Source organism: Pempheris klunzingeri, chromosome 5, assembly GCF_042242105.1.
Source record: "Pempheris klunzingeri isolate RE-2024b chromosome 5, fPemKlu1.hap1, whole genome shotgun sequence".
Lineage (NCBI taxonomy): Eukaryota > Metazoa > Chordata > Actinopteri > Acropomatiformes > Pempheridae > Pempheris > Pempheris klunzingeri.
Window position 1 is genome coordinate 18,616,980 of NC_092016.1, and position 21,955 is coordinate 18,638,934.

At 41.4% G+C, this 21,955-nt stretch overlaps 1 protein-coding gene across 1 annotated transcript in view; it reads right to left on the reverse strand.

The window, feature by feature from the left end:
• Window positions 1-21,955, reverse strand: part of b4galnt4a (beta-1,4-N-acetyl-galactosaminyl transferase 4a) — a 119,552-nt gene that overhangs the window by 22,408 nt on the left and 75,189 nt on the right. Inside the window, exons 5-7 of the mRNA XM_070831226.1 lie at window positions 21,728-21,818; window positions 20,399-20,499; window positions 11,430-11,497 (exon numbers count right to left, since the gene is read on the reverse strand). Coding sequence (XP_070687327.1) covers window positions 11,430-11,497; window positions 20,399-20,499; window positions 21,728-21,818 — 260 coding nt within the window. The remainder of the gene's footprint in view (window positions 1-11,429; window positions 11,498-20,398; window positions 20,500-21,727; window positions 21,819-21,955) is intronic.

A 21,955-nucleotide genomic window follows, 5' to 3' on the forward strand; every position in this document is an offset into this window, starting at 1 on the left:
GTGACAGTGTGCTAAGGTCACTCTCTCATGAATAGGGAACATCTCTCTGTGCAGCTGCTGAAACGGCACTCAGCGAACTTAAGTGCCACTTTTAGCTCCTGGCACACTGCTTGCCCTTTCCCATATGATTCAAACGTAACGCCATCCCAGACTTTCAGCTGAGCAGGAGAGGGAGAAAATACTGTTATTTTGCATTCACCTCCAACAAAACAAAGTCAAAAGAGCCTTTAGATTAGGCTAGATCAATACTGTATTAATCTGATGAATATGCGAGGAAATTGAGTAATCAGGATCATCTCAACCGGAGAACAACAATATGTATCACAAAAAAAAAAATTACAATCAGATGAAACAAAAGTTTGTAAAAAAGAGGTTTTATTAGAGAAATGAATATCACTGTCCCAATTGTAGCAAATTCAATTTTACATTGGCATGTCTTATCTTTCTTTCAATAACAGGAACTCAAAATGATATTTTTGGCGGTCTTAGTTTATTTAGTTCCTGTCCCTGACAGAGGACTATGGATGGGTTTCAGGGATATTAGTACATTTCCTGACCCTTCATTAGATTGTCTGTTTCAGCCCATAATCTGACTCCATCTGGGGGATAATCTAATGTCAGAGCTGAGAGGATGCAGTCTGCCGCCACAGGGCTTCAGAGTAGGACACACAACCGCAGAAGAGGAGGACAATATTTGAGGATTTTGATCTAGCCCCTTGTCACTCTCAGAAATCAGAAAAACACAACACACACACACACACACACACACACACACACACACACACACACACACACACTCACTCTCTCAAAGTGCCTGAATTTCAGCAGTGACAGCTCAGCCAATACAAACCTGTTTACCTGTTATATGACGCTAGATAAGACAATGCACCCACGCACACACGCAGACACAAGCACACGCGCCACAGATAGCAGGCCTATCAACAGCAGCGGAGCAAGATCGAGACAAACAATAGGATCATATCACACTGAGAAAAGGAGATGGATAAATAGATGAAGAGAGCAGAACATCAAGTCCTATTCACATGCGTATCTATCTTTTGCTTAGCTATTTCCTTTCTATTTTCTCTTTGTGTTTTGAAGTAATTTTGCATGCCAATTCTGTAGCAATTTCATTTTTGGTTCCACTGTTGAAGTGAGACATTTGTTGACTCCTGTGGGATTCAATGTCTGCAGTATGTGCCGTCTGCAGTATGCAGTTGTCTGCTAGTTACTTCCCTTTTTAAGCTTTGCATGATTTCTTTGTGTCTGCGTCTTGTTTTTGTTTTCAATTTGATGTGTAAAAAGACAGACACTCTTTGGGAAAATAAAAAGGTTTAGATCAATCATGATGGGTCCAAATAAAGACAGAGAGAAAGATGAGAATAAGAGAGACGTAAAGTTAGCTTGACAAACAAAATGTGATGCGAGCAAATTTTAAATAATTTGTTGGACCTTATTCTGTCCAAAAGTATTATATTAAACGGAAAGACTGGAGAAGAAAATGGAGGGTAGAGAAGAAGGAAATAGGAGGGATAGATGCATTTAACACTTGCATGAGTGTGTGTGTGTGTGTGTGTGTGTGTGTGTGTGTACTGGTCACACCAGTCTTCCTGTGATGGATGACGAGGCGGGCTCCAGTTGAAAGAGATGAAGAGACACAGAGACAGACGGAGAGAAAGATGAAGGAGGAGCGATAAATAGCAAATGAGCTGCAAAAACAGAGGGGGAATTATAAATGCTTTCTATATCTAGAAAGGAAAAATATATTACAGTGAATATCACTGAGACGTGATTTCATACAGAACGCCATGTCAGAAGAGAGAAAAAATCATAAAAGAGCAACTCAAGGGCAAACGAGAGATGGAAGAGGGAAGAATAGCTATTAGCGTGTGACTCAGAGGATGAGCAGAGGACACAAAACAAGAGTCTAATTGCCTGACTAATTGGACTCTTTGTTTCCAGTTTCCTTTCATTGGACTGAACGGATAGAGACGGACAAAGGAGCTTGACTGGGCTGGATAACACAAGACGGGGCTGTTGGAGCTAAACAATATTAGAGAGTATCATCGCTGCCCACAGTCCGTCGGATGTGAAGTATGAAATATTTATTTGGCATGAACATATAGAGGGGTTTTTGTCCTGCTGAGAGATGAACTCCCTTCAGAAGCATCTCAAAGAAAACGCTTGCGTCTAAAGAAGTATACAAAAGCCTGAACACGCACACACACACACACACACACACACACACACACACACACACACACACACACAGTATTACTAACCTGGTTTGCAGTGAGCAGAGCTGAGGTGCAATGGAGATGCTACTTTCTACCCTTGGTAAATACCAGTCCTCTTTCGCATATTCTCGCTTCATCTCAACTATCTGCCTGTCGGCTATAGCAATTTCCTGATTCTAGTTTTTCCAGCATCACGTCTCTTTTTCCGACTCAATTTCTCATTAATGCTATCTGACTGTCACTCTGTCCCTGTCTCTCTCTTGCCTGATTTCTCCCTCTCTAATACCCACAGGTGGCCTTTAAATAAAAGACGACGCTCGGCGAGCGCTCTCCTCTCAACTACATTAATGATACCAGTTGTTTAGAGCTGCCCCAAGGAGACACACAAACTTCACTTTTCCCCCCTCACACTCTCTCCCCCTTCACTCCATTTCTCATGCATTCCTCTAATCCATCAGAGAGCTATCACGCTGCTCTTCCCTGCAGCCTCAATAAATCCTCTTTCTTCCACCCCCCTCCCTTCGCTTTGTCCCCCTCTGCTCTCCTTCATCCCCTGCTCTTTCCCCCATCTCTACTCTCCTGTATCTTGTCCGTCGCTTCTCTCCAACGCTTCTCGCGCCGTCTCTTCTCCGTGTCCAATTCCCCCATGTGTAAAATATCTAATATAGCTTCATAGCATTACTATCTTCAATGCTTTTTCTTCTCTACGCCTCCACTTCTCTCCTTTCTCACTTTGATTTTGCATTAACACTCCTTCGTCTCTCCTACTGGCCAGAATGCGTGGAAATGAAAAAGTATTTGTGCTGCACTGAGATACAGAGAAGCATATGCTCTTTTCAAGCACGACTTCAATTACTACTTACTGTCAAGGTCAAATAATCCTACATGTACAAGCTACTGAGTACTTAATGCAGGGGATACACAATTATACATTAGCAAGCAGGGATAATGGAGTGAGAAAAGCAAGCAGCTAACATTTTTCTTATTGTCAACAAATTCCAACAGGAGACCAAAACCAACAATTGATTTATCCAACCAACAAGTATCTGTGTGTCCAAAGCCTGATGCTGCCTATTCTTCTGTGCCATAGAGCTCCAGTGTTGTTTAAAATTACAGCCACATTGTTGAACTGGCTGGAATGTTCCTTCATTGGGATGAACATACAGTACATAGCTGTGGTGCTGTCAACACGCAGTAGTGCACCAAATGTGTTTTAATCCGCAACTGAAAATAGTCCCAAACAAATCCGCTATTTACTCCTAATTGAGTAAATGGTGATGACTTTGAGGGGAGCAGCTATAAACCAAGTTGGTTTTGGTCTTTTAATGGGATTTATTGAGAAAAAAATAGAATAGTACCAGTCTTATTCTCTAAAATCTGCTCAAACCGAGTTCTTTGCACCATGTATTGTTTGTGTACATATGCATGCATTTTCAGGTGTCCATGACGTGTGTGCATGTGAGCCCCGCGATCAATCTCTTCTCACAACATCTCGATACATCCTGGACGTTTACTAAGTCACTTTCCGAACAGCTCACACATCCGTTGTCCAGCAGCTCAGAATGTAATTTCTGTTTCCTCAGACCGAGCTGACCATCCGTCATCATTACTGTCTCTAATCATGTTTGGCCGGAAGCAGCCCTGTGTTACCGTTTGGTTGTTATCATGCATTACTGCCAATCAGATATTCGCTACCACAGTCTTTCACAGCTCAAATGATGTGCATCAACACCCCAAAGACATTCTGATTAAACATAAGCCACTACACACATGAACACGCAGAGACACACACACTCAAACATAGATTTGTGTCTCAGCAGGCTCCCATCACTCATAGAAACAGATGGCGGAGTGAAGGCCAGAGGGAAGGAAGTGGGACAGAGAAGTCACTGCAGCTCGCTGGCAAACAGCTTCATCCTAATTCAACTGCTACAGTGTTTCGTCCAATTACCTTGAGCTGAGAGACATTAGCATTGAGGCTGGTATTCACACTCAAACACAAGCAGGGATATGTGTGCTCGAAAGCACAGAAACATAAAGACATTGCCTCACTTGCATGTGAATTCATACATATTATGAGTAGAGGTGCTTATATATTTAGCACTATAGCAATATTTAGCTTGTTGCCACACTCAATCAATATTCCTATGATGGCATGAGCGCAAGCACTATATTTTCCTCCCTATATAGTCTATAGAGTCTTTGCACGGGCTAATAGCCAGCAGTGCTTAAATGATTCAATTATAGATACTGAGAGATCCCATGGTGAAATAACTGGTCATTCTCCACTAGGTTTCCCTCATTGTTGCCAGGAGAGAAACAGTTGACTCTCTCCTCCCAACTGTTATCGGTCTGTGGAGGCTTCTGTCAAGTCGTGTATATAAAAAAACAAATGGGAGTTTTCGCAGTGTGTTAAAAGCACAGGAATGACAGAGAAAGAGAGATGAGAAGGAGGAAGAAGAGAATGTTGACAGAAGAAGAAGGAAAAGCCCTAAAAGTAGGGGAACACACGCGTTAACACAGCAAAGGAAGAACACACACCTCCCACGCGTCTGTGGAGGACTGGGCGGAAATGTCATTTCCAGCAGTTTGTGAACTGAAAGCTGCTTCTTCAAAATGCCAGCTGTGGCACCCCAGATAACCTTGGAGTCCTCTTCTGCTTCTCATCCTCACCACACCACTGTCAAAGGTCAGCAGCAGCCATTTTTAATTTCAATCATTATGCCTGAAGGTGAAAATCTTGACAGACTACTCTCATGTTTGGAAACTCGTCTGCTGAAGCACACGCAGGTGAATGCCAACACTTACAAAACACATGCATCGCTTAATTGACTTCTGCTCTCTTGCCACACATTGAGCCAGCGCTCATTAGTTACCATAAAAGATATTCCTTCTAATCTTCAGCTTGCTGTCAATCACACTCCAGTCTGAGCTGCTCAAAAGGTTTAGAAAAACTTGATGTCAAGGACGGCATCAGACTAGCTTACATGGCAACTCAGCACAGTTCAGTTTATAGAATTTTAGCAAATGTCAATCTCAGCGGTGTTGTCTATACAGCCCGGGGCTCTGGTAGCTGTGTCAGAGAGCAGAGATACTGTTGACGGGGTTATCCGGGTTCCTTATCTGACTACTCGGCTGTCGCTCATCAAGCTGTTCTGACAGGACCTAGCAGGCACTGCCAAACTACCACTTCACAGGCACGAGTGGAGGTGGAGACAAAGAATGAGAGAGGCAAAAAGAGGCACTTTCAAAGTGACACAGGTATCATTTTGAAAGCCATGACAACGGGTTTGAGTGCCATCAAAAAGAAATGGCTTTTTGGTGCTTTTGTCCTTGATTCAGTCCACTGTGAATGCCTTGTTCTGAATGTACAGAATTTCGTCTAATAGACTATACCCCGTTACGTAGAGCTGCAAATGATAATTATTTCCATTATATTATCATCATATATGCCCATTATTATGTTTTTCATGTTGTATTTGCAATCAATGAAGAAGTGACACAGTTAATCAGTGATCAAAATTTGTGATTTTCTGTTCACCAAATCAATTATCACTAATCCCTGATTGTTTCTGCCCTCTGTTTATCATATAAAATATGTTGATGGTTGTAGTACATTTAATTTGTGATCTAGTCCATGCAGAAATATTGCATGGATCACATTCAATGATTAAGAGCCACAAATGACAGAATTAAGAATTCATTTACGAGAGGAAGCAAGAAGGATGCTGATAGAGAAAGTCAGAGAGCGACAGATAAAGAAACCCCAAGTTTACCCAAGTTTTATTCAGTAAACTTCAGAATTAGAATGCAGGCAAAATTAGTCCTTCCTTACACACACACACACACACACACACACACACACACACTCTCTCTCTCTCTAAATAGTGTGAGTCATTACCTCCAGGTGGCCATAGCCAGGTGGTGTGGATGGTTACCAGATCTCCCAAACAGGTGTACTGATCCAACTTTCCTGTCCATCCCATCTATTCAAATTGCCACCTAGAACGGATTTTCACACACCACGGCGACAGGAAGGCCACACCCCACTGGGGGCGATGAACAGACGTTCGAAGAAAAGCATAATTTCTGTCACTTTTTGAACAGCATGCCTCTCAGCGACATGCTGTTTGCATTACAGCATACGCACACCACAGACAGCCCTTACCCTTTCCTACCTCTTCCCCTTTTACAGCTTCAAATTCACTCCCCAAATGCAATCGTCATTATTGCAGCAGACAGTGAGATAGAGGGAGAAGGCCATAAAACAGTGAGTGAGAGACAGAGAGACAGAGAGACAGAGAGAGAGAGAGAGAGAATGAGGGGATGATGAGGGAAAATGTGGCAGAGTTTAGATGAGGATGGCGCACCTGAAAGCTCTAGTTGCAGTAATCCAATGCAGAGAGTAACCACAGAGGGACTGCCAACTGGAGGGTGTTTACATTGTCTGTGTGTGCGCATGTATGTTCGCCGGTTTCAGTAGCCTTTGATTGCACTGCAAGGAGGCCTCCAACAAGCAAGTGAACCCCTCAACAACAATATGTTTCACTCCCTGACAATATGATTCAACCCTGCAGCAGCCATTAGTCACTGTTCACTCAGTTCTACTACAGTCGGCTGTACAGCTCCAATGAACCGAGACGTATAAATAACCGCAGTCTAAAGCGCGAAAGAGAAAAAAAAGAAACAAAATAACCTTGGTAAAGTGAGAGTGTCTGTTGTGCGTCTCCTTTGTTTGATTACATTTCTGAATGCTGCCCTCTGTTTGGTTGAGTTCTGCCCTGCACCATTTAACTCCATTCTTTTATGCTCTTTTCTACTTTAGTTCTGTCCCATTTTATTCTGTTCTGAACCTAATATGATAATAAGTAGGAACAGTAGCATATAGACTGTGAAAGCTGTTTTAAATTGGAGCTTTGTAGTAGAATGGAGTCTGTAAATAGGCCCTGAATTTATTCTTCAATAACAAATTGCACTAAAGGATCAAGCTGCCAAGGGCTGGCAAGCCGCATGTGTAATGACTAATAATTTTCACAGTGACTTTCCTTCTACAAAACTCAGTCTATATTTTAGAAATAACTAATGCATTTTGTTCAATTATTTCCTTGATTCATCAGGTTTACAAATTACCAAGTGATAAAATCTGTCTAATGACTGATTTTAGAAAATGACATCTTGTTCTGTTTTGCACTGTGAATTTGCCCATTTCAATTCCATCCCATCTGATTTGAGGAATAACTTTTTCTGAATGCATGGTGATTAATCCTGCTGCACACACGATTTGCCATGCTCAGGAGCAGCTTTGCTATAAACAGGTCGGGTGTAATGGTGTGTGAGGACTGCATGTGGCACAATGCAGCAGAGGAAACATGTGGAAGATGGCAAATCAAAAGCCTTGTTCCAATAAAGTCATCAGAATTTTAAATGTCACGGCACTTAGCAAACACATGCACATTAACGCACAAAATACACATGTATTTGCATGCATGCCAAAATAAGAATGTGCTCTTTTATGCGCGCCCACACACAGAGAAACATCAAACTAGATTGTGCCTTATTATCTTAAGCACACTGACACACATTTGACACACTTCTCCTAAAGCATGTAATAGTGTAAAATAAAAACAGATCAGACTTAAGTCATTAGCACTCTCAACCCCTAACGCTTTTTCAAACCGTTTGATCCCTGGTACGAAATATTTCATGACCTGACGTGGAATAATGAATTACTTTTCATTTGGGATAAAATTAAAAAAGAAGATTTTGAGAGGAACTGAGTGAGCAACAACTGATGTGTGTGTGTGTGTGTGCAAGGTAGGGATGTTAATTATTAACTGGAACAAGTTGTCCGGCCGGGAAAGGCGTCTCTGTGCCACAGGTGTTTCCATGGTTACCCCAACAGCAGATGTACCATTGTCAGAAACCATGATGCCCTCATGTGCGCCAAAGCCACCAGAATAACCACTAAACCCTCCTGATTCCAGCTAAACGGAGTAGAGAAGAGATCTGAGACCCTGGTGATGAGCCCACTGGTGGAAACTTTGTCATCTTGTTATAGCAAAATAATTCATTGGTTATCTCAAGAAAACAAACTTTGTTATCTCGTGATAACAAAAAATGATCCCCCTTGTTCTGAGAAAACAAACTTGCTGATAATGAAATAATTTGTCATCTCGATTAAACGGAATTTATTATCTCATGATAACGAAATAATTCATTCATTATATCGAGAAAACAAAGTCTGTTATCTCATGATAATAGGTTAAATAATTAATTATCTTGAGAAATCAACTTTGTCTTCTCCAGATGACGAGTTCATCTGTCAGATTTAGGGATACTTATGAGGACTTCAACATGGGTGTCTGGTGCATCTGGTCACACCTGACTTCGGCCTTCAGGACCACAGCGTAGCCACTGGTGTGCCTGTGCCACCCAAAGGGTCAGGTGGCACACTTTTAGCTATAACTAAAACATTTTGTTCAAAACTATGGAGGTTAATGGATTAATTCATCTGTCTCCCTCTGTCAAAAAATATATAACTTCAATAAGAAATAAACAAATAAATAACAAATGGTAGCCAGAACAACCCAATGAGCATGTGATAGTTTCCGATAATGATATAGCTGCTGTCGTGGTAACCGTGGCAACACCCATGGGACAGAGGCACGCTCTCCCAACAGGGCAGGTTGATCCAGTGATCCAGTGGGTGTCATCCTCACGCACCCAAAAAGACACAGTAACACAACACAAAACGCGCAGTGTCCCACCGAAATTTCTCCTTTGAACAACTGCTTTAATGCTCCTGCCATATTCTACCTCCACGCTTGGTTACTCTGTTGTCTTGTTATTTTCGGAGAACGCAAGACGCTTGTCAGAAAGAGAGAGAAAATAGAAAAACTTTCAGCCGCCCCCTCCCGCTCCCTCTCCCAGTTCTTCTGCAGCATCTTTTGTCATCTCTCCGTGCTCCCTGGTATACTGATGTACCAGGCGCAATTAATCCCACGCACAGACAAACCCAAACACTAGCCAACAGGTCCTGGCCTGTGTTCAGCCCCTTCTGGCACTAATGAATTTTCATTCATTACATAAGTGTTGTGTGTGTAAGTGTGTGTGTGCCTATGTGTACCTTAATAACAAAAGGAAGGTGTGAGTGTGCGACAGATGCATGATTTTAATGAGCACTGAAGATTTTCTGTGGTTTTATGCATCTTAATAATACTTTTCAGAATCATACATAAGGATACAGAAACTGTTATGGTGAGACCTTGGAGTGATGCAGTGAGTCAGACTGAATGAACAGAGATGTCAAAGTAATACTAATTCTCGCTCAATGCGCTCAATCACATTTGTCTTTCATGGTCTCTTGCATGATGTTGCTGCCACTTTACAGATGAAAAACATGAGTGAGCACATGTATGGCAGTCTTGCACGTGGCGTGACTGTGTATGCGGAGCATGGATTTTTGACAAAAATACTTTACTCCTACTCTATTCAGTTTATTTTAGCTTTTGTGAAAAATGTGAAGCATACATTAGACAAATGGCCTGAAATCTGACAGCCCTGAATTGTACACTGTTGCCCATAAAGTTGGAATAAAATGTTTTTTACCTCTTCTCATGCAGTGATTGTGACAATGTGATTTATTCTTGATAAATAAAGTGTATATCTTCTCAACTTTATTGATCAAAGTCTTCCAAACATATCACAGTGAAACTTAAACCACAATTAACCTTTGCAAACTGTGTATTCAGGCTTTAACAAAATTGGGGGTATTGAACAATTATTCCAACTTTATGGGCAACAGTGTATGTTAGCTCAGTGTGTGTGTGTGTGTGTGTGTGTGTTTGCTCCATATCAGTAAAATGCACTGAGACGGCTATCAACTATTGTTTCAGTGTTGGCACTCAAGTCACTCTGATTTTCCACAAATTTAGCTCACATGATTAATCCAGACAGGATTGGTTAGTGCCACCTATTTTTCATAGCACCAACTGAACACCTACACTCACTGTCACCAAACAGAGGCGCCTGCTCTATACATCAATTAATATTGCGCCTATCTGCTATTGCTGTTGTCACCACTGCTTTGCAACCTGATTAATGAACAACTAAACTAGTAAACCTTCTCACTTTTTCAGATACATCAGGCATTTGAATGTATGTTGTATGTATCATGTGTGCACAGATTGCCTGCACGTGATCTTGTATTCATTTGTCATCTTGTGAACACATAAATTATACTGCATTCCTTATCATTATCACTAGCATGGTGATATAGCCATGCCCTAGAAAGCAGCTTTCAGCCGTTGTCTGTCAGTTCTTACGCTGAAACTGGCATCGTATCCACGATCCACAGCTTTCATCTTTTGAAAGTGGCATAACCGTTAATACTCATTCAACATTAACAAAAGTTTTTTTTTTCTTTTTCTTTATCCAATTTGTACCATTTAGATGTGCTAAAATATTCTCAACCTTCACTACAAACACAACTGACGGGGTGTGTGTGCGTGTGTGCGTGTGTGTGAATAATTTAAGGCAGCACTCTGCAGCATCATCCAATCAGGCAATTGTGGTAGCCCAAAGGAACAGGAGCACCGTTCTTAGGATCTCTTGCTGCATAATTATATCAACTTAACAATGACTTTAAAAGCAAACTGGCTGCAGATCAGTACTCATACTAAAGGGTGCTTTTATGCACGCAGCTCGCAGAGATATGTGTTGAATGTGACAGGAGCTGATTAGGTTAATACATTCTCATCATCCACGTATAGAGAGGCCTTTCAGCTGTTATGATCCTCCACACTTTGACACATGATGAGAGCACTCTATATATGTGTCAATTGATATGTACATGAAGGTACACACATATACACAGAGGAGGCATGTCACCTGCTTCCCAGTGTCCTTAAGGCATCAATTTCCTCCTGCATGTGAGCAGTAAAAGCTTTCTGAAGCAATTATGTTATAAAAGCGGCCGTAAACTGACATGAATGGACTCTACATAGAGCATGATGGATACAGGCTGGTACTCAACAGGTAGAGACACACTTTACAGCCACAACACCAGTCCTCAGGGAAGATTCACTGGTGCTGTATAGTTGTCAACCTAGCAGTTAGATGCTAGCAAGGCTTCTTTTTGGTGTCTGTACTGGCTTGAGATAAGAAATGTGTGTGGATGTCACCGGTACTTACTGCACAGACTTGGAGGACTGGGACCTGAACTTGCTGAACTCGCCTGGAGCGGTCCACTCTGTACCCAGCTGCAACGCACAAGAAAAGAGACGTGGATCAGAACGAGTGTGAGAGAAAGAGAGAGAGGAGGGGGGGGGGGGGGGACACAAGTGCTGCAGCAGGGGATAAGAACAGCATCAGATGTTGAAGCACAAGATTGTTCATCTGCTCATCTTATGATTTCTAGGCACCTACTATAACTGTTTTGGAAGAGTCCTGTTTGTAAACAAATGGTGGACCTCATCAGCTCATTTTTAATTCAGAAAACAGAGTGGTCGTTGGAAAAGGACGCTGCAAGATCCCGATCACTTCCCTGGTTATGATAGCACAGCAGATGAAGACTAATTGGGAAAACAAGATGTGCCCCGAAGCAACAGGGAGAGTCAGTCAGGAGGCAATTTCTGACAGGCAAAGTGGGCAAACAGACGAGAGAGCTAATGGCTATAAATAGACGGAAAATCAGAAAGACCGATTCTCTGCCAATACTGACTCTAAGAAGCTCATCGGGACCCCTGAGGCTCCTGTTCCAGCCCTGCAGTCGAATCAGTGCCCATTCATTTCCTCAGCAAGCCAACGCAACTAATTAGGGCCCCTGCTGCTGCTGATCCATAATGAAAGAATAAGGCTAAGATCACAGTGGGCATGCCTTTAATTGTTTTTGCTGGCCACACTTCTGGGTTTGAAACTGCTCAGAAGACATTGCGGGACATAGTGCAGAGCCTTTCAGCCAGTAAATAGCTGCTGATTCTCACTCTGGGTGCCACAATGTTTTCACAGAGAGCAACACACACAGTAACCCACACATACAGATGATGACACATGAAATAACAATCATACAATAGCACCCCTGAACATGTCTGCGAGCCTATGAAGAGGGGCACTATGGGACGAAGACTTTAAAAACAGGTAGTGATGTCTGTCCAAAACCAACCAGGCCCCTGGCAGTTGTAAAGCTACTGAGAGCCCCTGTGAAGCCGTTGGCTGGAGAGGAGGAGGACACAATGTGTGCTACTGAGCCTTCACTCTGAAACCCCCAGCATGTTGTTGCCGTAGTACATTTCCACACAGTTTCCTCACATTCCTTCTCCGGCACAGAGGAAGGAAGCGTGGTAGGAGTTTAATTGCTGGGAGAGAATATTCAAATGCAAAGTGCGAGTGAGGTAGAAGATTAAGTTCACTCAACTAATCTTAATTTCATACATTTACATTAAAGATGAAAACCAATGTGCAATGACATTCACACATTTGGAGCAAATTACTCTGTGTTCATTTTTCAATGATAATTATTTGAAGTTGACAGATTTTGAGATACGAGCGTGTTCTCCCATACATGATGTGATGCTGATGGTCTTGGGTCTTCATTCAAAATCAAACCTGGATAAGTTTTAAATTAGCACTGATTGACACTTCACAGTAAATGGTTCACGGACAACACGGTGCATTGCATGGTCTGTTAACCGTAGGACTCTACCTATTTATCATTGCACCCTTATAACATGGGTGTGTTATGCTGGAGGCAGCTATTGTAACCTTGGGCTGCAAACTTCAAGCAGAGATGAGGTCTATAAAGGTCTCCACATCCCTAGATTTTTTTTTTTTTTCAAACTAGTCTTCAATTGTAACCAATGCTGACATTGCAGGCAATTTATCAGAAAAGAAATTCTTCATACAGCCTTTTACACATAAGCATTCCTCCCCAACACCTCTAAACAGACTCCGTCATCTCCTTTGCAAAACCTCACGTGTGTTGGCTGGATTTCTATGTTAGTTGACAAAGAAACAATCTGTGGCTCAGTTTTGATGCTGCTATCCTAAAGTCTGCATTCTCAGCTCAGTAAAAGAATTATATCTGCTTGTTAATACGCAAGCTCTGCAATCTGTTAATGTTACACTTATTAGTTATCAGTCACAATACTCCCACTGTTTCTTTTGTACTGCCTACACTGCTTATTGTCATGCTTGTTCGTTACTATGCATGTGTTGACTTGAGCATGTAATGCTGACACCAAATCTGTAACTTATTTAGCTCCTTTAGCTTTAGGTTTTCTTCATGCTTTGTTCAGCTCATCTTGACTTGTGAAAGGGACGAGTGCAGAAAGTGGTGCAGCAGAATCTTGTTTCAGCTCGACTCCCTCAAAAGAGGTACCATTAAAATAAAATCTGTGTCACTGCAAAGTGCTGTTGTTTCCTTCAGAGAAGCAGCCAACCTTCAGTGAAAGTTAAATAACTTTGACAAATCATAGCTGAGTGATGTAGGCACCTCAGCAGAACTTTAAAATCTTTCAAAGCAGGGGAAGGCAGAGACAAAAAGAAAAAAAAGAAACTTAAAACTATGCATATAAATAGGAAACTTGCAAGACAATACTTTTGAAATTGTCTCCAGCTCCTGTGCCAACATGTTTATATTTTCGCTGTGAGTCGTTTTCTCTGAAAGAGCTGTTGTTCAGATGAAAAAGAGAGTGATCACACAGCACAGGCAGCACTGTAAAAATATTCATCTCAGTGAGTCTAGTGCTAAATATAAATACATATAAATATATATAAATCTTTTTTTTCCAAGTAAGCGAAAGCAAAGGCAAACATGACAATCTCATTTGTTTCCAGAGCCGGAGAGAAATAAAACTACAGTGGAAGGAAAAAGAAGTGATCTCACTTCATTTTAAGAGTGGACATGAAGCTAAATGCGATCTTGACACTGATATAACTTAAGAAAATTATGCTTCTAACCAGTGAAACTGAAGACTTTCAACTCACTCGTTGCCTACACCGACTACATTTCTCATACCTTTTCATCTCCACACCCTGTCTGCCATGTTTAAAATGGTGCATACAAATGAATCTCATTGCTGCATACAGTGTTTAATAAGGTCCTGAATTCAGTAGTTCACTAGTTCACGAACATTTCCTTTATGTGTATCTATTTCCTTCACTTGAATCTGTCAGTAATTCAGAGAATCTTTTTCCGCAGGGTTTTGGTTGATCCCGATTGAGGGCGGGGGGAGGGGGGCGAAGGTTTTGAAATATGTGGCTTCGCACAAAGGAGAAAAAACATTAGTGTCAAGGAGCAAATCTTATAAAATTGAAGGTTGTTTTTTTTTATTTTCTTCATTGTCAGATGGTTAATCAGCTTTATGTGAACAAAGGCAGGATCAAAGACATTGTTACAAGGACAACTAATGTGCAGTACCTCAGTTTTCCCATGAAAGTGTCAGATGTTCTCCAAGGTACGGGTACACATGCAGTACAGACGCTCACACACACACACACACATACATTATTTCCCAATAAGCGATGAGTCATTGCAAATTCAGAGCAGTATTTCCTCACCACAGCATGCAGGAGGTAAATCAGAAGCCTCCCGCATCTGCCAGGGAGTCACAAGAGGCAGCACACACACACACACACACACACACACACACACACACACACACACCTTAAAACAAGCCCCTTCACTGACATATTGTCTTATTTTGCTTCCAATTCAGAAGTCTCCTCAGAGAAAGAAGAACTTTGGGACCAAATTTCATCAATTTGAAGCAGACAAGCAACCGAAACACACACCAACCTTTCTCTAATGTTGCCTCTCTCTTTCTTCCCTTCCACACACACACACACACACACACACACACACACACACACACACACACACACACACACACACACACACACACACACACACACACACACACACACACACACACACACACACATGGTTTCTGTGTGAACCTCACCCACATATGTAGGTACCTCGAGAAAACTAATTTCAGATGGCCACTGGCCCTGAAACACTGAACAGTGAAACACAAAACAGGGTCAAGAAATATAAGATATATGAGTGAGTGAGGGGGCTATAGAGCCATTGCTCCTCTCTATATCCACTACTTTTCTTCTATACCCTCGTTTTTCTCTCCAAATGAGAAGAGAGAAGTAAAAGAGAAGCAGGTGACCTGTGATAGAACTTTAGAGAGTTGTTTTCTGTCTCGGCTTCATTCTGTTTTTTCAATTTAACTTGACCTCCCACTAAAAGTCACTCAGCTCAGCTGGTCCTTTAGTAACACAATTCACATGACTTTCAAGCATGTGCATGAGAACATGGGGACACACAGGCACGCCATGAGAAAAGCTGCATGAAGTGGGCAGGGGGCAGGCCTGCATACTGTTTCAGGTTTCATTCATACATCTCATGAGCAGAAAGCAGATATACAAGAAACCTGGCATTTGCAGACCCTTTTTGATGCCTTGGAGGCATTCTGTTTATTGGAATAATGGCCGCATTCCATTTAGCTGTCAGTGCCATGACCATGGCATGACATGGTTGTCTTTTCTTATTTTGTGTTTTTCTTGCTATAGCCAGTAAAATTTACACAATGAGAACAGTCTAATATAACCTGGAAAGAAAAGCCTGCAACTTACTTAATCAAATGAAAGGTTAGAGGCTGTAATGCTGAAAACTGGAATCTGTGTTGTAATTCCACATTTCAACGTAGGAAATATAGTGAAAATATAAACTAATTTTTACGTGTGTGTGTGTGTGTGTATATATATATATGCAGTATATATAATCATTGTTAGCTGTGACAAGTCAGATTAGTAAGGAGAAAAGCAAAATAACAAAATGTCAAATGCAAATTAAGTATGAATGCATTTGTAGTGTAGTAAAAGCTGAAAACAAAAATGGTAATATCCCGACGGTTGTTTTTCTAACTGTTCTCTTAGGCCAGGAAATAACACCAAAAATAATTAAGGAATTGTTGACTGACTTACAGACTCCAGAAAAACATACTGACTGGGATACTCTGACCTTGGTATGGACAACAGAGAGTTGTGTCACTGGTCTAATTACAATGGGCTTGATGTGAAAATAAAAAGTAAAACAGGTGCACTCAGAGTCAACACCAGCTTATGTTTTGTTTTGATTGTGACCTCAGGGTACGCTTGTCTCACTAAGCAGAAATACATGTTCACAATGTTCATCAGATGAGTCCATTGGTTTTTATTCATTTACGTCTGGCATAAAATCCACCTGCGGAAACTTGAAACTGGCTTGAGTTTGGTAATCCATCACAATTATTCTCATGTCTGCTTTTATTGTTGTCAAAGTTAGATTATCAATGGGTGGTTGTACAGCTGTTCGAGCCGCGAGAGTCGAACGTTCTGCACACGCAAATGTAACTGCAACATGAATAAAAGCAGACATAGTCATGCTGCTGTCTGTGATGGATTACCTCTCTCAAGCAGGTTTAGAATTTTAATCTTGGGGGCATCCATTTTCTATCCTCTTTTTTTTTTTAATGTCTTTTCAAATGGATTATTGGGTGCATAGAGGTTGGAGGTTGGATTTCAACGTGGAACTACAACAAAGAATGAAACTCATTATATGCTTGTCATGATTTTCAATCCAAAATGCTGTTTGCTATCTTTGGACAGATGTTGCTACGTGGCAAAAAACAAGCATTTGAAAAACACCAGAATAGCCCTTTTTGACAGTGTACAATAGCAAGACTTTGAAACTGATGCAGCTGAATGGAATTCAGCCATCTTTTGATTTATAATTTATACATGTGCTTTAACTATGATGACATGTCTCTTTAGCAAAAAGCAGTCAGTTTGGGAAAGTGGGTGTTTTGTTTTCAGCTGGTGAATCATTCTGGACCAAAACTCTTCACTTACTAAGAAAAATGTGCAAAATGGAAACCCTTATCTCTTTATTAGCTACTCTACACAGTTTAGTGCCATAATGTTCGTTATAGGTAAACTAAGTCATTTAATAGGGCCTCTTACTAATGCCAAGGTCTTGCCTGTTTAAGTCTTTTATTGATTACACCTCCGTTTGTCTTTTTGTGTCTATGCATTGAGCCTGACTAGAGAATTGTCACAACACAAATGAGATACATCAGTGCCTGCACAAATGCACACACATGAGCGCTGCACCAGTGCGTGAACACACACACACACACACACACAAAGTTGTGCACATGTGCTTTGTGCTGCTCACAAGGCTCTCTCAATATCAGACAAGCTGTGGTCTGGTTCTGTGGGAAGCTCTGTGGGAGCTGTCTGGACATTCTGATTGAAGGAAAATCTCATTACAGATTAGCTCTGGGCAAAAAATATGATTAATGGCAAGACGGGACAATGGGCGATCTTTCCTTGCATTAAGTACATTCGTACATGCACAGATAATGTCCCAGCAGGACTGAGTATTCTTATTAGAAACCACCCCCTCTCTCCTCCAGCACAGTGACCAGAGCGAGATGGTATGCGTAACACACTGAACAAAGGAGCCATTCGAGACCAACCAAGGTCAAATTTGTCTTCCTGGGTCTGTGCAGAAGTGTGTGGTTGTGTGCGTTTGAAAGTAACTGAATGAGAACCAGGACGTCTTCAGATCACTATTGTATGTCTACATGTACTATATGTGCATGTGGTTTTGTGTATATGTGGGTGAGAGAGACAGAAATTGACCTCAGGAGATTAAGATGTCATGATGTCGTGCAGGGACTCAGGAGATATCAGTCACATCGGGTGCATCATTCAAAAGCTAGCCACGAAATGCTGACAGAGGCCTCCACAGAAATGCTACGAAAACAGTTCAGCTCCCTGCTTCTTGTCCTATCACAGCTGAATGCCTCATGGCAGCACACTCCATACACAGCTGGTTGAGTATTGAGGATGACACTGCTGTGACCACTGACATACTGTAACAATTTTTCACAATGATACGAGCATTTTTTGAGCAGTGAGTCGGGTCATGAATTACAGCCGGGCTATAAAAGTGTATAAATCATCAGACACTGAAACAGGCATCATTATGCTGTGATGATTTTAAACTTTCACTTAACTTATTGCATTCTTTCTCTGCATGACTTTCTGCTAGCGAGGTTTCTGCACAAACATTATGCTAAGGGGGCCAAGTTTGACTCATTACTTATAAAATTTAAATATCTCCTCCTTAACTTCTTGGAATAATTCTTGCCGCTTCCCACAAAAGACAACATCATATTTTTAAGGGTATTTTGCCAAACCACTGCAGTGTCTGGTTCTGAACCTCTAGCCATAAAAAACACACACTCAAGAAACAAAGCAAGCTCACTCACAATTAAATGAGATCCCATCAGTAACTGTGCTGCATTTAAGTCATTATTTTAGATGTTCCCAACGAGCACTAACTTTGGCCAGTATCAGTTTTGTCTGTCTTATGTCCGACCACAGCGAATGTGCCAGTTCGTGTGTTCTACAATCCTTCAGCCGACAGATGGCTATACCACAATGCGTTCACTTGATTATTATATGCCTAATCTATTAATTGAAAACAGATATGATTACCTGCAATTATCTAATTTTAATTAACAGCTTCAAGTTAGTAGGAGGATTTAAATAGCATTAAAAGTGTGAAGAAAAGTTTTAGACCTCTTTATACCTTAAGGACTTAAAAGCAGCCTTGGCAGTAAGCCTTCTTTTCAGATTAGCCAAGCACTGCTTTATCTGCTTTGGGCATAAAATCTGTGATGTGCAAGGACCTCAGTGTAAACTGTACACTGAAAGTTGTGCAAAAATGTAAACAATGTTTCAGGTTCTCTTCATCAAAATCATTACTTTCAATAAGAGAAAAGACCTCTCCTCCCAGAACTTGTACAGACAGATGGGTTGCATGATGAGGAACGGAGTGGATTTTTATCCGTGAAACACAATGTGCCTCTGAAGACAGAGGAGGCCTGTCCGTCAGCCAGTGGCACAGTGAACGATCCCTGGCCATAGCACTGCTCCCCTGCCATTACTTAGATGATATTTCTCCACTGCTAAATGTCACATCAATATTCGCTGCCAGCTAATTAATCTCAGCTCCCACAGAACCTGGTGGCATCTCACATCCTGCTGGAATACAGATGGCTCCATAGCTGGACCTTTGCTCTTAACTCATATTTTCCCAGAGCACTCGTATGGTGCAGTTCAAACACTGCGCAACCTCATGCATCCTTTCCTTCTTAAAAATTTAAGAAGGTTTGACCGAGAAAACTTTATTAGTAAAGGCAGGAGCAGCACAGCTTGACTTTTATTCGATTGCGGGCAGAGGGTACTTCAAGGATAGATGGAAAAGGAAACGATTTTTCACAGGATGTTCTACAGGAGGATTTAAGTCTCCTGTATTCGGAGCTGTGTGTTGGAGGTGAGTGATAGCCTGGGAGTTAGGATGGTGACATAAGGTGAGCGGGTGATTACTAAAGACGAACAAGGTCAAATCGCTCAGTGTTCCTCCTGTTGCTGTTACTGTAGGGCTGAGCACTGGCAGAAAAAAAGGCTTAACGTCAGTGCCTGGTCAGGACCCACTGTTCTTACTACCTGTGACTGTCTCAGCATGGATGTCGGATAATAGCAATATTGGTCAAATAGCTTTTGACCTTTACAATCCCATTAATAAATACATTTATAGACACTACTTTCCCATATACTTGATCTGCCATTGTGAGCATGATTATCTATGAAAACAAATGAATCAACTGGATGCCATTTAGAGCACTAACTCACCCTCCGCCTGAATATTATATCAGATAACAAAGTCACTATGTCGTCTAATGATAAGAGCTTGGCTTCCCTGCACATACTTTACTATGAAAGTGCTTCTTTCCCACAGGTACATATATGTTATACAAAATGGTTTTGCTATTTAAGTCATGACATTGAGGAGTTCGAAACTATTTAGGCCGCAGGTGATTCAGTATTTCCCTGCAGTAAAATACGTTGTTGCTGTTGCTAGGCAATATTAGTTAAAACCAGCCACTGTATTCATAGTCTTGGAAACATGTACTTAATGAATTTGCTAGGAATCACAAAGCTTAAAGAAAAGGCACAAAGCTTAAAGAATGCTGGGACCTTGTTGGTTTTCAGTGGTTCAGATGTTATACAAGCACGCAGCACAGCTCAGTGCTTACCTGTCCTACATAGACCAGAAGCCTGGCATTGAGGGGGCTTTCATCAGAACTCAGCCAGAACTCAGAGTTATCATCAGACGATACAGAGAACTGGAAATCACCTAGAGGGGAAAAACATGATCAAAGCGTGTGTTAGTGGAAGTAGATATGTATGATCCAGATAAGTGCAATCAGACATGGTATGACCTCATAAAATAGATTCTTAAAATTTGATGCCAACGCTGCTTCTGACAGTGGTCAGAGATGACACATTTGGCCACAGTGATATATAAAAAGCGTTAGAGCAACTGAACGTCCAATGCGTATGTAAAAACCGTGTGAATGGAAATAAACATAGAAAGCACAGATCTAAACCAGAGGGAGCATGGAGTTTGTTACTTCGGTATCTTTAAACATAAAAGCAGATAGTCAGGAAAACCCAGGGACTGTGAGCAAGTTGACAATTTTGTCTGACAAAACTATTAATAGCAGGGGCTGCACAAAGCTACATTCCCTGTAGCTGGTGCGTGCCTTTTCCCATTTTTCCAGCCATTTCTATGTTGTGAAAAGTAAGAAACAGTATAAATCAGTACGACTTTGTGGTTCTTTGTCATCCTTGCAATGACTGAGATGAGTAGTTATTCTATTACACCATGTAGGAATTATCCAAAAAGACTCATTTTAAACTACATACTCCTTCCCCGGTATATACTATAATTCACATATGAAATCCGTATATATCTGACTTCATCAGAATGGTGAAGAGCATTTTCAAGAATACACACATTTTCTATGGATAACATGCAGGTCGTGTGACAATGAGTTTTTGTAGTGTGTTAACTAAAAAGCATCTCCAAACATTTCTATGGGGCTATCTAAGGTTATCTAACACAGTCAATCCACTAAAGCACCTAAAAGGTTGTGTCTTGCAGTGTGAGGTGAAGGGCACTTGTTAGAGTGCTTGTCAGAATCCTGAGGATAGTATGACCTTTGAGCCATCAGCTGGAGAGAGCCATAACGCCAGCAAAACTTGTATGGGAGAATGAAATGAACGGTAATCTAATTAATATCTACATATTCCGCAATTTGTGTAAGGGCACTTGGGTGTTAAGGCTTTTCAGTTCCCATGGCAACAGGGAGCGAGGCTAGGGCTATGAGGGTGCTGCAATGAGATTTAGCTGTGAGATCTCTGGCATTCAGCCCTAATAAAAATGTGAATATCCACTATATTAGTGGCTCTCAAGCGGTTGGATTAAGAGGGCTGTGGAAATTGTGTACGCTTATAAAGGACACATGCTCCAAGGCCCTCGGCCTCAGAGGAAGGACTCGCTAATAGGATGAGCTAGTTACCATCTCTGTAGGGGTGAAGGAACCCAAATATTCTCAAGCCATAGTTCTTCCACTTCGGAGCCACTGCCAATTTCTTCACGGTGGTTCTGGTCTGAAGTAATAAACAGAAAGACATTCAGATCATACAAGCAGCAGTTGTTGCATTAACAAATAGAAGAATTGACCATTCGCTAAACCACTGATTGTCCAATTACACTTTAGCAACTGTAAATAGGCATGGCACGGCCT